This window comes from Capsella rubella, unplaced genomic scaffold, assembly GCF_000375325.1.
Source record: "Capsella rubella cultivar Monte Gargano unplaced genomic scaffold, Caprub1_0 scaffold_7, whole genome shotgun sequence".
In the NCBI taxonomy this organism is placed as follows: Eukaryota; Viridiplantae; Streptophyta; class Magnoliopsida; order Brassicales; family Brassicaceae; genus Capsella; species Capsella rubella.
Genome location: NW_006238917.1, coordinates 1,378,517 through 1,394,332, shown reverse-complemented (window position 1 = coordinate 1,394,332; position 15,816 = coordinate 1,378,517). Strand labels below are relative to the sequence as shown.

The 15,816-nt window shown below is 35.7% G+C and overlaps 4 protein-coding genes across 4 annotated transcripts; 3 read left to right on the top strand and 1 right to left on the bottom strand.

Annotated features, from left to right (window-relative positions):
* Positions 1-50: 50 nt before the first annotated feature.
* Positions 51-3,281, bottom strand: LOC17878704 (U-box domain-containing protein 5). The gene is made up of 5 exons (XM_023778643.1): positions 2,911-3,281; positions 2,730-2,802; positions 2,446-2,631; positions 2,220-2,327; positions 51-2,138 (listed from the first exon to the last, which is right to left on the bottom strand). Exons 2-5 carry the CDS (start codon positions 2,769-2,771, stop codon positions 270-272), a joined length of 2,205 nt encoding a protein of 734 aa, XP_023634411.1. The 5' UTR covers positions 2,772-2,802; positions 2,911-3,281; the 3' UTR covers positions 51-269.
* Positions 3,282-7,468: 4,187 nt separating this feature from the next.
* Positions 7,469-7,899, top strand: LOC111829259. Its single transcript, XM_023777945.1, is given in 4 exon segments — positions 7,469-7,677; positions 7,725-7,765; positions 7,768-7,835; positions 7,837-7,899. Coding segments are annotated over 4 exon segments (381 nt in total).
* Positions 7,900-9,183: 1,284 nt separating this feature from the next.
* On the top strand, positions 9,184-10,545 carry LOC17880689 (protein RADIALIS-like 3). Its single transcript, XM_006282695.2, has 2 exons — positions 9,184-9,621; positions 10,168-10,545. The coding sequence occupies exon 1, from the start codon at positions 9,353-9,355 to the stop codon at positions 9,596-9,598; it is 246 nt and encodes an 81-aa protein (XP_006282757.2). The 5' UTR covers positions 9,184-9,352; the 3' UTR covers positions 9,599-9,621; positions 10,168-10,545.
* A 1,599-nt stretch (positions 10,546-12,144) lies between these two features.
* LOC17881003 (ATPase family AAA domain-containing protein 3C) lies at positions 12,145-15,344 on the top strand. The gene is given in 9 exon segments (XM_023778999.1): positions 12,145-12,600; positions 12,767-12,862; positions 13,013-13,123; positions 13,216-13,525; positions 13,637-13,727; positions 13,894-13,945; positions 13,947-14,231; positions 14,311-14,459; positions 14,678-15,344. Coding segments are annotated over 9 exon segments (1,914 nt in total). The 5' UTR covers positions 12,145-12,312; the 3' UTR covers positions 15,210-15,344.
* Positions 15,345-15,816: the final 472 nt, after the last annotated feature.

Here is a 15,816-nt window from a genome sequence, read left to right as displayed (position 1 = left end):
AATCCAGCTGAACTTTTCATATAGTATGTATCTACATAAAAAAAATGTTATGCTAAACAAATAATGTTAAAAAAATGCCTAAAATAAATGATTTACATAAGCAAGCTATTTTCCTCACAATTATATCCTTTTTCACAAATTACAACTATACTTGTATTAATGGAATCAACATATTCAAACCTAAGGCAATAAACAGAGAACCAAAAGAAATAAATGAAATTTCTCAAAAATTAAGTTAAAACGAGCCTAATTGAACGTATGTTTGGTATCTATCTCTTCTTCTTATTTTTGGAGAAACTGATTCCAAAAAAACCAGATTTCTTAGGAGCTGGTGTTTTTATCATAGGTTCCTGATAAGTAACAACCTGTGGAGTAGTTGAAACAGTTGTTTCTTCTTCTCTTCTGTCGACATCTACTTCTTCAAGAGCTCTAAGCAATTCCGATGCACCCACCTTGGCTTCCTCTGTTCCATTGTTGGATATCAACAAAAGGGATGAGTAAATATCAGATACTTGTGCCAAGACAAGCTCACAGTACTCGATCTTTTGCACACAGAGCTGTAGGATGATGGTGATTGCATTCTCTTGCTCCTCAGGAACATTTGACTCGAGCAAGTCAGCTATGGAAGCTAAACAATCCGGAGTTTCGGTGATACAAATCCGACCTTTCTCAGTGTTGCAGAGGTTTCTCAGAATGATGATCGACTGTTTGCAGAAAATGTTTCGTTGCAAGAAAGATGTGAGCTTCTGGATGAAATCGAGAGATACCATTTCCAGGCATATCTCAGCGCTTGATGAAAGATTCTTGAGTGTGATCATAGCTTGTTCTTGGAGATGTGCTGCTTGAGACTCTGCGATCTTCAAGAGGGAAGAGAGAGAGCCTGATGAAGTTATCTTGGAGAGACCGTGCTGGTGGCTGGAGACAACCTCAAGTATGTTCAGAGCTTCTTCAGCTACTACATCAGACTCGAGAAAGACCGAAAACATTTTGAAAACCTCTGCTTCCAGAGATTCTATAGCCTTCCTGTTTCCATTGAGAAATGCCAATAACAAATCCAATCCCCCCTTTATTATGTCTCCTGCAGTGCCATTTCTTTCGAGAGCATTCTTCAGATATGTGATAAGTGGCTCAAGAAATTTACTCGGTGACATAGACCGAAAAGCCCGAGTACTGTGCTCAAAACGACTTTTTACATCTTCGATGACCTTGATCTGTGCATCCCACGGAAGGGTAGTGAGTCCACATAAGGGATCTATCTCAATCTCGTTGTTACTAGAAGAATCTGTGACACTAGCGCCTGAACCAGAATCTATCCGCTGCATTGGCGTAAAGTAACTCCCCTTTAACATCTTAGAGTAGGATGGTGAATCAATGGAATATGCGTTGAAATCCGTAATCGAAAGGCTGCTAAGATCTGGGATATTGCACAGGGAACTTCCGAAACTAGCAATGGAAACAGAGAAGTCGATATTGCGAGAAGCATTTGTGTGCATCATCGCTGGTTCTTGAACATCACGACCGTTCTTGGCGCACCACTTTGATATCTGATTCTTGATCGCCTCATTAGGCTCCAAAGTGAAATCGTCCAGTCTCCTTCTTGATTTAGGGCAAAAAACATTACCTTCATCGAACCATTTCTGAATCCTCATCCTCTCAAAGGTATGACCTGAAGAAATGATGACAGGATCATACATCACGCTACGTGAAAGCGGGCATTTAAATTGCTCGGGAAGTGTAGCACTGTATTCCTCAGAACACTCGGCTTCCGCAGCATCAGCATGTAGAGAATCATTGATGAACTGATGATGTGAGAAAGAGTTCTCTTCGTGCTCTTGACAGATGATTTTTTCATGCTTTTTCAGGAGACAGAGGAGATACTTCAAAATCTGCTTCTTATTCCCTTCACCCTCTCGTAATTTCTCCATAATCGAAATTAAGGATCTTCTCTCAATCACAACGGCTTGAGGAGTTAAAAGATGGAGTTTTGATGCGGCAATATGGAACTCTCTGATTTCATCCAAAGAAACAGAAGACGACGTGCTCCTTCGCATCAAGTCTCTTATAGCTTTCCCAGCTTCTTCTTCAGATGATTCTAGAGTCAGCACAGTTGATCTAAGATCTTGGACTATCTGAGTTATCTGCAAGCGAAACTCCCATGAGTGATTTTGTAATATTTTTTCCTAGAAAAAAAACGAGCAGAAACTTAGTTTGGAACAAACCTTGGTAGCCAAAACAGTCGGAACCATACTTCGAATGTCGTCTAAGCATTCCTCTAATGATGTTTTTGCTCTAGAGCCTCTGGTGAGTATAGCATCTCCTGTTACTGCCTGAAGATTGAAGCATGGAATTAAACACGTTAGACCACATAGCGATAAACCAAGGGATAAGTGCCATAAAATCAACTAGGAAAATGTGTTAAAAGTTGAGTTTTTAAAAAAACATCACCATGTAGAGTTTACTAGATTCTCTGCAAGATTGGAGAAGCTGCTTAGCTTTAGCAAGAGATTTGTGGAGTAAACAAAGAGTCTGTATCCCTGAGGAGCAACCGGGTCGAGCATCTTCTATATGAGGAACGATTCCATTGATTCGATCAACTAAGTTCTTCAGTTCTATGCACATGGAAGAGTGCATCTGAAAACAGAGTAACACAACATGTCATTACAATATAACAAACCTTAAAAGACATAAAATTCCATATCATCAGAGACAGCTGATAAAACAACACAAACCTTATAGGAGTGATGCATCCGTTCCTTGTAATCAATGGCCATCTAATCAAGAAGTTCTCTAAATTCTGCAAGTCTAATAAAACACACACACCAAAAAAGAGAGGTTATTTTAAGAATATAACTAAAGCATTACTAACAAGTTAAGCTGTAAATGAGATACTTGGTAAGAGAATTGACTTACCCTATGATGTCAACGGATACCAAAGCAACTCAATAGAAATGTTGTCCCAAGAACAAAATCAGAGTATTTCTCTTGCAAATCCACCGTATATAAGGAAGAGAAACAAGAACTGATGATAAAAGCCGAAAATTTCAGCAAAAACCTTGAGCATACCTCTTCCTCTACTAAAATCCAAACACAAACCCTAAACTCTCTGTTTTTTATAATAGAAAGAAGGAAAAAAAAAACACAAACTTTTTTCTACTGGGTCAAGGAAAAGAATCAGTCTTTCAAGGTTTGTTCGTGCAAAGATCTCTCCAAGGTTTGAAAAAAGAAAGGAATAATGAATGGGTTGGTAAAACCTGGAGAGGAAAAAGAGAGTTTTGAAGAGAGAGATGAGAGAGAGATTATGAGGGAAGACGAAGAAGAAGAAGAAAAAGAGAGGAAGAGGAGTGTGAGTGTTAAAGTGACAGCCTTTAGAGATGACAGTCGATTTTAAAATCGTCGAGCTAAAGACTACTATTGGGCCGTCACAAAGTCTATATCACCGCGTTCATTTGTTTTTTTAACATCATACATACATAATAAAAAGAGTGCCGTGTCAAGCGCAGACTAAAATTGAAAGGACGAGGTCTGAGTGCTCGTTGTGGTCTTAGGTCAATACACATGCAAACAATTCTATAGCTTATATAGTAACTAATATTGACAAATTTTTAAAAATGAATATTAAAAAAAAAAGTCTGTCTATTCCTTTTTTTTTTAATGAGGATGTTGGTTTTTTTTATAATAAAAAAGTCTTCCTTTCTAGTTTTGCTTTACTTCTAATCGTATTATTAGTAAAGGTTGTTAAAACTAATGATAGAACCATTCATTCTTTCTAATAGAGATATTGATGATGATAGTGATGTAACTTAAAACGCTTTGTTTTATTTAAGATAAGAACTGGTTACTTTTTTCCAGTCAAATGTTTGACTGTAGTTTTGGTTATGTTAGTGTACGTGGTTCATCTTCTTCATCAAATTAAGTTAATGATGGTAGAGTAGGGTTTAATTCTAACGGTCGAAGCATGAGACAGTGATTTCAATTATGTACTCTGATAGAGTACTAGGGATTAATTCTAATATTAGAAAGTTGAAACTGTATAAGTTTTACTTATTCCATATCTTCTCGATGAAAATTAAGTTTAAATGATTTTTAATAGTCAAAACTATAATTGCAATATATTCAAAACGAGAAATTTGACTTTGTTTTTCTAAAGTTGTTCTTTGGGGTTATGTATTAGTTAATGAATTGTATATCATAGCTCTCCTAATTTCTGTCTATTGGTTAGTCTAATATAATCTAATTAAATAGGGTACACTTAAGGAAAAAGAAAACACAATTCAAAGTTACCACTAATAACTTCTTCTTTTTAGGTTCATTGGATTGCATCATATAATCTTGTCACATTTTGCATCATAGTATATAATCTTGTCACATTTTGCATCATGGTCAAGAAAGAAAGGAAAAAAAACCACGTACCTTGGGCCCTGGGTGGTGTGGATCATGACAAAAAAATAAAAAAAATACTTACATCATCACCAAAAGATTTATTCAAAATTACCCAAAATCTATCAAAGTTAGTAGTAAGGCAGACTTATTTTGATTTTTTTTTTTTTATATACATAACAAGTTAGCAAAACATAAAACCGAAGATACATAGATAGTAAACAACTACACATTTAGCAAAACACAGTATATTTCCACAACCCGAACATATATATAGTGATAATGTCAATCCCAACATAGAAACAAGCAACATGTTGCCTTTGGCGTTTAATACTACGAAACAGTTTTGGTGTTTTTCTTGGGCCACCAATTATACATAAAGTTTGAAATCAACCCGAAAATATCTGGAAAGATAATCCTCCAACATTTTATTTTTTTAGTGTGTAGTAAAGCACACTTATGCAAATCAAAAACATTAATAACATACGTATCAGCAGAGAGTATGCGTCACATCACATGCCACATTAGAGACAGAGCTAATAGCTAATAGAGAATGAGGGATATAGAGTAGTTTCTTGTGACCACATCCTTGGCAAACGCAAAGATAGATTATCAACAGCTAATAGAGAATGAGGGATATAGAGTAGTTTCTTGTGACCACATCCTTGGCAAACGCAAAGATAGATTATCAACATCTCTGAAAGACTTGTTCGTCCTCATACGTTGACTGGTCCAACTTTTTATTCTTTCCCCACTCGCTAAAATCTCTAATAGAGAGAGAAGAGTATCTTTTCTAAAAAGTGAAACCAAGCAATGGGAGAATAGAAGAAATGTTCAAGCATGGAAAGTTCAAAAGAGTGTTATCTGGCTTTATTTACATCTACGATTATAGAATAGTTATAAGGATATGACGATAGATGATGATGATGGATGATCCACACTTGTTGTAAAATATTATCAGTAGTTGGTACTTGGTAGTAGATATCATATTGGTTATATATATAATCATTAATTTTCTTCTTCTTTTTAAAGCGTAAAATACAATATAAATATAGGTGTTTCTTTGTTTTAAAAATGGTTATTGATTAAGTTGTGTTGTAATATGGACACAACATCAATGTCCCAATGCGAAAGCAGAGAGAGACGCCTCTTCATTGGCCAAAAATCAAAATCATAATTAATCTGCCCCATTGGCCAAATCTAAATAAAAGTTCGATTGTGATGTAAACTGCTTTGAGGGCCGGGGTTTAACTAGGCTTAGATAATACTCAATATATCATAAATACTCACATACGTTTGGATTTTTCTAATCTTAATTTAACCCACCAATTAGACCATCCGGTATCTTTTTTTTTGTATAGTAAAATATTTAAGTTTTAGGTCAAATTATGTCTCAAATTGTATAATATGATCGGCTCCACCCACTCATTGACGAGTGAAATTAATCTACTCTCAGTCTCCTAACAAAAACAGTGCTTTTATATATATAATTGCGAGTGACTTTAGATAATTACAGAGTAACATGACTTTTGATGTGTTTTGACCCACATAGTAATCAAGATTGAAAATTTTCTAAGTTTTGGTATCGCACACGTTTAGAGTTTTAGAGTTGGTGGTAGACGTAAAATTCAACCGAGGTATTGGTTACACGAAATTACATGTAACGCTAAACCTGTTAGTAGATACTTAAGACTAATAATATTACTGAACTTACCGCATTAAAGAAATATAACGTGGTAATGACAACTGGTCATGGGCTCATGGCATAGCTATAAGGCCCATATTGAGAATAGACTTCAAGCCCACTCATAGTGTAAATTAGATCATTAGACTGTATGAGAACATATACGCAGAGATATCATATTATTGTATTTTCATTCTACATTTATCAACTGTAAGCTGGTGATACTGGAATTACGATGTCGGGATTTTTTACCGGGTTATAAATATCCGATTCGGATCTAGTTAGATATATATTTCTTTCATCAACTCTTTTTCTCATTTATTGTAACGCATACATATCCATTTACGTCATCTTACACGAAACTGAATTAATATACATACATATGGGAAAGAAAATGAAAGGAGTTAATTAAATATCATTCAACAAATTCTATAAGTTTGACCATTAACGATTTCCGTAGTCATATTATCCTGCTTTTAAAACCTCAATCAAATACGTTATATATGTTAGTTAATGTTAATCACTAATATCGTATTACATGCATGTCCAGCTTGACTCAGTAAATTTACACGTACGTCAAAATGATTGGCTGCTTTTACTCTTTGTTTTTTGTTTTTTACTTACTGCAGCCAAAATAGTTGTCTCCGGACAATTCTGTTGACAAGGAAGGCAAAGTGAATGGTTTTTTATAACCCCCAAAAATGTGTATGATGACATCAAAATTAATATGTGGATTCGGGAACAAATATATGGTAATTAAGTAACGCCACCATGAGATTTCTTTATATTTAACCCACGAAAAACAATCCAAAGTAGTTAAAAAGATGTTAGATTAGAGGTTTTTACGAGAGGGAGCATCTTCTAAACGTCAAATATGGTCCACTTTAAAGGGATCAGGTAAGATCGGAATCTAATCACAATAAAGAAGAGAAACCAAAAAAAAAGAGAATTTGTCCCCCCTACGGACTGAGACACCAAACAATTTTATCAATTAGTACCTTCATAAAATAGGAGAGATGGTACCTCGGCTATATTAGTCCATATAGTAACCCCAAACACATTTATACATATATAATAACCTGCGAGAACCACATTATACTTTTTCAGTCCATACGAAATTAAATTACGATCATTTAAAACCGGTTTGGCTCATATAAGAAAAGGGTAACTCTAAAATGTCCGAACACAAAGAAATCGGTTCGGCACGTAAACAAATTGGCTATAAGGGCATTCACATGACTATAGCTAGACAAAACCGGACATGAAAACAACTTAATTATATATACTTAACGAAATAGTTCGACGTTAATTCGTAATGGAAGAGTAGTAATTAATATATATATATATATATATATGATCAGTGCTGACATTAGGCAGTGAAGCGTAGACGTGAAGGTACGGATCCAAATGGAAGAGTCCAAAAAAATATTCCAAGAGGACAAGTTGTTGAGTGGGCAAGTGAAGTTGAAAGGAGATGAGTATCTGCCAAAAGAATGTTTTATCATAAAGCTTAGAATAGAGACCAAAGGAGTACTACTGAGAGCTGATATTTTATAACTTTTTTGGGAGAAGAAATACAGTCCATATCTTCATCTTTCTTTTTTGTGTTATTTTATGTATATACATATATTTTTTTTCTTATAATTAATAAATAATAATTAAGTACAATAAAACACACCGAGTGGAGAGGAATCGGAGAGGTTAAACAATGTCGAAAACAAAGGAGCAGAAGAAGCGTAAGAAAGGCGCAGATGTCGTCGATAAGATTCATCGACGTACGAGATCTTCACAAGATTTGGAATTCGTCCACTTGTGTACACCACTCAATGTTAAGATAAGTGAGAAAAACAAACAAGAACACCTGAATATCCTCGAAAAGGTGCTGTGTTGTGTTTTTTTTTTTTTTTTTTGCTCTCTCTTCCATTCTCGTGGTTGTATAATGCATGCATGTTTAACTCCGGTTTAGTAATGCATGAAACAAAAACGAAGAGACAAAATTAAAAAAAAAAAAAAAAAAACTCTATATATGAACAATCTAAAAATTGTGTTGGGAGTATCTTTATTTTTATATCCACGTAAAATTTTGTATGCATGCGTCAAACGCAGGAAATCTTTATAAAGCAGTGGTGTACAATAGAAGTAGTTGCTTAAGTTTACTTAGGTTTAAATCAGCCAATCTTCTTAGCCCGTTTATGAAAAGAAAGACAAAGCAAAAGATTCCTATACCTGTAAAAGATCATGATTGACTGGTTTGATGACGAAATCATTATACTATAACCTTACAAGGCTCGGTTCTTATGGTTGACAAAAGTATATGTTTTTGTGGTCACGGTCCAGGGAGGAAAACATGTTTTGGAGGCCTAATCTCTCACTATTAAGCCAAAGCACTTCTTCGTAATATATACTCTGATATTTTTCTCTCATCTGAGGTACGTAGTAAAGCTACTAAAGAGCATCAAGACATAGTATCAAACAAAAAAGAGCATCAAGACATATAAAGGGTTTGCATGCATAAGTTTCCATCCTTTTCACAGATGCTGATCAACACGAAGCCAAATGTAACCAAAGAGATAACTCAGATGATTACAATATTACCAAATTTGCTATGAGAGCCATGAGAACGAGAATGGCAAAAATCGATGAAGTGGGATTGTGTTTTCTTTTTATGACATAACCAAATCACTTGGACATATATGGCATCTACGAAAAGACATGTCATCACTAACCTGTCATAAACAGATATTTCCAATCAAAATGGATGGAGATCACAAGAAGCATCAAACATGATCTAACAATCTCATGTGTTAAAAATAAGCATCGGATACTACAATATAGTGATGATAAGATCTCTACAAATTAAGCCTTAAAGAGGTAACTTAAGGTCCAAAAACATGGTTACTGCCTTAGTCGTTTACTGTGCAGATAGTAGCAAGAAAAAGAAAAAAAGAAAGAATCATTTAAATTTCTCAATTGCCAATGTCAAGGAATCTCGGGTTTCCATTGGATTGTTTTCAAAACTGTGTACCTTCTCAAAGACTTCGTGTGGTTGCTAAAAGAAATAGTCACTCTTAAAGTATATATTCTTCCAACTGGCTTAACCCCACACCATGCTTTCTTCCTCCTACTTATAAAGGAGCTTCTCCTTCTCTGAGCTAACCAAATCAACTCCTTTTTCTCAAGTGATACATACATCTTCCTTCTTTTTTCTCCCTCCCAAGAAACCAGAGTTCCATTAAAATTCAAAAGACTTTTTTCAATCTTCCACTCTCGATATACATACTTATTCGTGTAATGGCTTCAAACTCCATGAGCTCAAACGCTACTTGGACACGTAAGGAGAACAAATTATTTGAAAGGGCATTGGCAATATATGACCAGGACACTCCTGACCGTTGGCATAACGTCGCCAGAGCAGTTGGTGGCAAGTCAGCCGAAGAAGTAAGGCGACACTATGAGCTCCTCATTAGGGATGTCAATGACATTGAGTCAGGGCGTTATCCACATCCCAATTACTATTCAAATGGAAACAACCACTGAAAGTATTTAAGGAACTCTAAAAGGTAAACACAACAATTATGCATAAGAAAGCATTCATAAATAGACATGCAGCCTCCACACGTTTCTTTATGTGTAGATGTCTTCTTACTTAATGATCTATATAGTACACACCACTGTTTTCCATATCTATGAACTGTCCCAACTTCTAAATGTGGGGCCAAAAACAATCTTGTAACAGAGAATACAAGAGTTAGTTTTGTCGAGTTCTTGAAAAACTGATCATAAGCCATTATCTCTTATATTTATTCAACCAAAAAAGCTATTTCCTATTTATTCAACCAAAAAAAACTATTTCCTTATGAAAAGCTTGCATCCATCTTTTTATCTGTCTTTTAGCCAAGAAAAATCAAAGTCCCACATAATGATAGCATGTTCCATGTCTCTTGTCCTTACCATTGCAAAAACTACTCCACATACATAGACATTGGAGTACTTATAATTTAGACTATAGCTTACGTTTAGAATTATATCAAAGAAATGATAACGTAATATACCTATTTGTAGTCTTTTGTAGTAGTCAATTCATATGGCTTTTTAATATGTTGCAGGGTCTTCTGAGTTCGATATGGTTCCAAACCCACTCACAAAGAACATCTAAGCGAAGCTATATATAAATGTATTTACTTATTTTTGTGTAACGATTATGTAAGAATCCTCTACTTCCGCGCTAATCTAAATCAATCAGTGTGAGTTACATATAGTACCGATCCATTCTTACACATATCATATAAAAACCCAAAAAAAAAAAAAAAAAAAAAAGAAAGGAAGAAGATCAGACGATTATTAAAAACCCTGAATTGACGATCCAGAACATGTTTTGGTTCACTTTTGCACTCACCTCATCATTTTGGCGGGTAGCCTGATGACAATCTCCACGAACATTGTAATTTGATTGGACCATATCATACGGTAGTGCTCACAAACAAATCAAAGAGAACATCGATGATGATGATGATGGTAAATGAAAAGAAGAAGAAATTGAGAAGATTATTGTTTTTACTTCCACCTCCTTTCTTTTGGCGGATCAAACAATACTACTAAATTGTTTGGTTCTTGTGAGATACACGTGTCCTTATTTGGGGGAAAACTTTTTGCATGGAATGTTAATTTTGAATTACGAATTGTCTAAATTTGACAGTGGTGGTAATTAATTATTAGAAATACGTAGTTTGATATATAGATTCATCTCTATTCATTGACACAATTACACTTTCACATAGGTTCGAGCGTTAGAGAATACTGTTTATATATAACATATACGGGGACCAATATATTGACTTTTAATTTTTAGTATCAAGACTTATATAGTAACAAAAATTATACCAAAAAAAGTCAAAATGAGAGGTCCACTGTTGATCTTATACATTTTTTTTTTTTTTTTTTTTGTCAAGGTTGATATATGTCGAGTATTTTTTTTTCTTTCTTTTGCATAATTCATCTCGAGTATTATGTATTCGTTTTGTGCCAAGAAAGAATATACTTTTCTGAAAGAAAATAAAGAGGGGATACGATCGGTAATGTTTTAGAGCACATGCCTTGTATATTCCACACGTCGCGAAATTTGCGACCCATATGAACCATGACGGAGAATTGGAATTATACAGTTAAGTATTGATAAAATTTCAAATCCACATCGTCTAATTTATAAGAGATCAAGAAGAAGAGAAAGCATAATTTTAATTTATTTTCCTAGAAAAAGTGAGACATTATTCTGTAATATTTTAAAGCACATTTCTAGTTTATATTCCTGGCACAAAATTGCGACCCATACGAACAATAATGAAGAACGAGAAGTGTAAATTGAACTAAAAATGCTATTTTTATTTTATTTTTAAAGGGATTAAGAAAGCTATATATAAACTCAAAACACTATAAACTGACGCTTGTGAACATTTTTCTTAATACATTGCGTAACCATTAATTTTCAACGTCGAACTATTGTACATAAATCAACTGAATGCATGAAATTACAATCACAAAAAATAAAATTGGTAAGGTCTATATAAATAGTATAATGAAGTGGATTAGATTTGTGCTTAAAATATTAAAAAAAAAATAGGCTATATAGCCAAGATTTTTAAAACTTAAAAATGTGCAAGTACGTACGTTAGAATAATCCTTACATCCACTAGCTCAAATGGTGAGTTTTTTTGTTTGATATTCCATCGAGAGAATATACGAAAACTAAACTCAGTATTTAGTAGTTTTAATAATTCGAATGTGGATTGTGGAATCATTTCTTTCATGTTAAATAATTATCTGACGAACAATCATCTTACGTACCCGTGACTGATCTATATAAAACACACTGAATCTTTATAATTATCTATCTCTAGTTATCTATCATAAGCTCTAAGCTGAGTAGAGAGAACAAATCATTTACTTCCCACTTTTTTACGCACAACTATTGTACGTTTAGAACATGGCCCAATAACGAGCCTCATTAAAATTAGGCCCAAATCTGTATTTTGATTATTCTCCAAGCAAAGGAGAAGAAACTTTATTCGGTCGAGATTTATCATTTTCTTTGAAAAAGTACCGTTTAAACCTTAAAGTCTTAGCCACCGTGGGGTTTATGGTCGGCAATCCCAGAAATCGACCATCGTTCACCGTCAATTTCACGACTTTCATGAACCTTTAGCTCTATTTCTCAGTCATCTAAAAAGGGTCGGTCTCTTATTCTGTTGAAATCCATGGCTGCTTCTAGATTGTGTTCCGCGGCGGCGATAGCTGCTGCGTTCACTTCAATGTCAATGTCTCAGAACCGTGCTTATGCCGATTCTGGATTCCGGTTTCCATTCTTTTCCTCTTCTTCTCCGGCTCCACCTCCGTCAGATTCTCCGGCGAATCAATCCTTGTCGGACTCTAGTAAGCCTAAAGCAGAGCCTAATGAGCCCAAAGGATCGGGTTTTGACCCTGAGGCACTTGAGAGAGCTGCAAAAGCTCTTAGGGATATCAATAGTTCTCCCCATTCCAAACAGGTGCCTTCTCTTATCTAGTTACCAAAGTCTGACTGAATATAGGGTTTAGCCAAAAGGGTATTTTAACTCAAAAATGGATTTGGATTTGTGGAGATGTGTGTCTTTTGGGTGATTACAAAATTGGGGTTTTTTCTTAGCTTTTTTGGTTCTTGCTTTTTCCATTCAGGTGTTTGATCTCATGAGGAAGCAAGAGAAAACGCGGTTAGCTGAATTAGCGGCTGAGAGTTCTCAGTACCAAGCTATTCAAGCACGCAATGATATTGTAAGTAGTTGATTTTTAACTTAAATTTTTCATTTTCTGCCATTTTTAGAGAGGGAAATTTTTTTGATCTGAATCTTGATATGATTGCAAATTTTATGATGATCATAAGAATTAATGCGATCTGTTTTATGGGGCACTTGAAACGGGCAGGAGAGACAGCAGAAATTGGCTGAGGACAAGAGAAATCTTTTGCAGACACATGCGCAAACCGAAGCTCAAAGTCTTCGATATGAGGATGAGTTAGCAAGAAAGAGACAACAGGTTTTCTCCTTTATTTATGTGTTCTCGTAGATTGAATAAATTTTTCTGAAGTATAAAGTCTGACAAATATTTATGGTTTGGGAGCAATGCAGACAGATCATGAAGCTCAGAGACATCATAATGTGGAATTGGTTAAGATGCAAGAGGAGTCCTCTATTAGGAAAGAGAGATCAAAAATCACCACAGAAGAACAGATCCAAGCTCAGCATCGCCAAACGGAAAAAGAGAGAGCTGAACTTGAGCGAGAGACGATTCATGTCAAGGCCATGGCTGAAGCTGAAGGTCGGGCTCATGAAGCCAAACTTACTGAAGAGCAAAATAGAAGATTGCTTATGGAAAGGATAAATGGTGAAAGGGAGAAGTGGCTTGCTGCAATCAACACAATGTTCAGTCACATTGAAGGTAAACTGATAAATCAAGAAAGTTATATCTTCTTGCCTTTAGATTATTGACAAAAGGAAAATATCAGTTTTGTGTTTGTTCCTTTAGCTCACTTCTGTATGAAATTGGCAGGGGGGTTTAGGACCTTATTAACTGATAGGAATAAGCTGATTATGACTGTTGGAGGGGCTACTGCATTAGCTGCAGGAATTTACACAACTCGGTATGCATCTCTGAACTAGATCAGTTATTGAGTATTATGGGATTTTCTGAACCAGTTTGATTTGACTTGACTTGAGTGATCTTAGATTCTTTTTTTTTTTTATGACTGCTATTCTTTTATCTTTTTCTAATGGATTCTGTTTCATGATTTTTTTTTGAGTTAAAAGTGAAGGAGCTAGAGTTACATGGGGTTATATTAATAGGATGCTTGGACAAGGACCAACCATCACTTATTAGAGAATCTTCCATGGGTAGATTTCCATGGGCAGGCTCGATGCCTCAATTGAAGAACAGAATCTCGGGGGCAGCAGCAGCATCTGCAGCAAAAGGGAAAAAGCCGCTTGATAATGTCGTTCTTCATCCTTCTTTAAAGCAGCGAATTGAGCGTCTCGCAAGAGCTACATCAAATACCAAATCCCATCAAGCACCATTCCGCAACATGATGTTTTATGGACCTCCTGGTACTGGTAAAACTATGGTGGCAAGGGAAATAGCTCGGAGATCAGTGAGTTATGATCAAAACTATGCTACTAGAATTGTTAATCCCACCTTTATGAGTTCTTAGATATAATTAATTTCTGCAGGGTCTGGATTATGCTATGATGACAGGAGGAGATGTTGCTCCCTTGGGATCACAAGCTGTTACTAAAATCCACCAGATATTTGATTGGGCTAAGAAATCGAACAAAGGCTTACTTCTTTTCATTGATGAAGCTGATGCTTTTCTATGCGAGTAAGATCTCCCTCTCTAAGTTTCTACAACCCTTTGACAATCCAGCTCGGATTGTTTCTTCAATCAAAACTTATATATGAGTGGTCTTTTGAGGTGCATTATGTCAGGATATCCAACAATGATTAGTGGTTGTTTTAGGGTTTTAGATTTCTGACAGTAAAATGGTTGCAACTTTTTCTCCGGGATTAAAGAAGGATGGTCTCTCTTTTTCTTTGCAGGCGTAACAACACTTACATGAGTGAGGCTCAGCGTAGTGCTCTGAACGCTTTGCTCTTCCGAACTGGTGATCAATCTCGGGACATTGTTCTTGTCTTAGCTACAAACAGACCTGGAGATCTCGATAGTGCGGTTACAGACAGGATTGATGAAGTCATTGAGTTCCCACTTCCAGGGGAAGAAGAACGTTTCAAGCTTCTCAATCTCTATCTCAACCAATATCTAAAGAAGAGTGACAACGACAATGACACAAACCCCAAATGGAGTCATTTGTTTAGGAAGCTGTCACAGAAGATAACCGTTAAAGAAGACTTAACTGATAAAGTGATTTCCGAGGCTGCAAAGAAGACGGAAGGATTCTCTGGCCGTGAGATTGCAAAGCTTGTGGCTGGAGTACAAGCTGGAGTGTACGGACGGAAGGACTGTGTCTTGGATTCACAGCTTTTTGAAGAGATTGTTGAATATAAAGTTGAAGAACACCACCAAAGGCATAGGCTTGCTTCTGAAGGTTGTCAGCCATTACTCTTCTCTTAGTCATTGGGATTATAATTATACATGTCCATTTACTTAATTTAAAAATAACTAAACAAGAGTGTATTAGAAAGATCTTCTACAGATTCATTTTATTTTGACAACCAAAACCCATTTTATGGTGTTAGAATCATGAAACTCTTGTCTAGAAAGAGTCTTACATGTATCATATGTTAAAAGAAGAAAAAAAGGCATGACAGGCCCAATAACAATATAGCTAAACACTGGGCTAAAAGCCAGGAAAGTCCAATAGTCGATATTAATTATACTGAAACCATAAGGTCCATTAACATAGAATCTAAACTCAGGCCCAAATATTAGGAAAACTGACTCAGGCCCACTTCGATTAGGGTTCCATCCCTTTCTCGCCGAAGAAGATCCGTGGTATCATAACAGACGGTGCGGCGGTTAACCGGAGAGGCTGGTGGTGCGGATCTCACCCTCGTCTGAGATAAGACACTTTCGACGACTTGGTTTATTAGCAGAATCAGAGGAGTGACCGATATACATACAGTGTAGAAAGAGAGATTGAAGCGGCGAGTGATGACCAGCGTAGCCGGAGCAAGCCTGGACGAAGAAATCTTGAGCAGATCATGTGGCTCCTACAGAA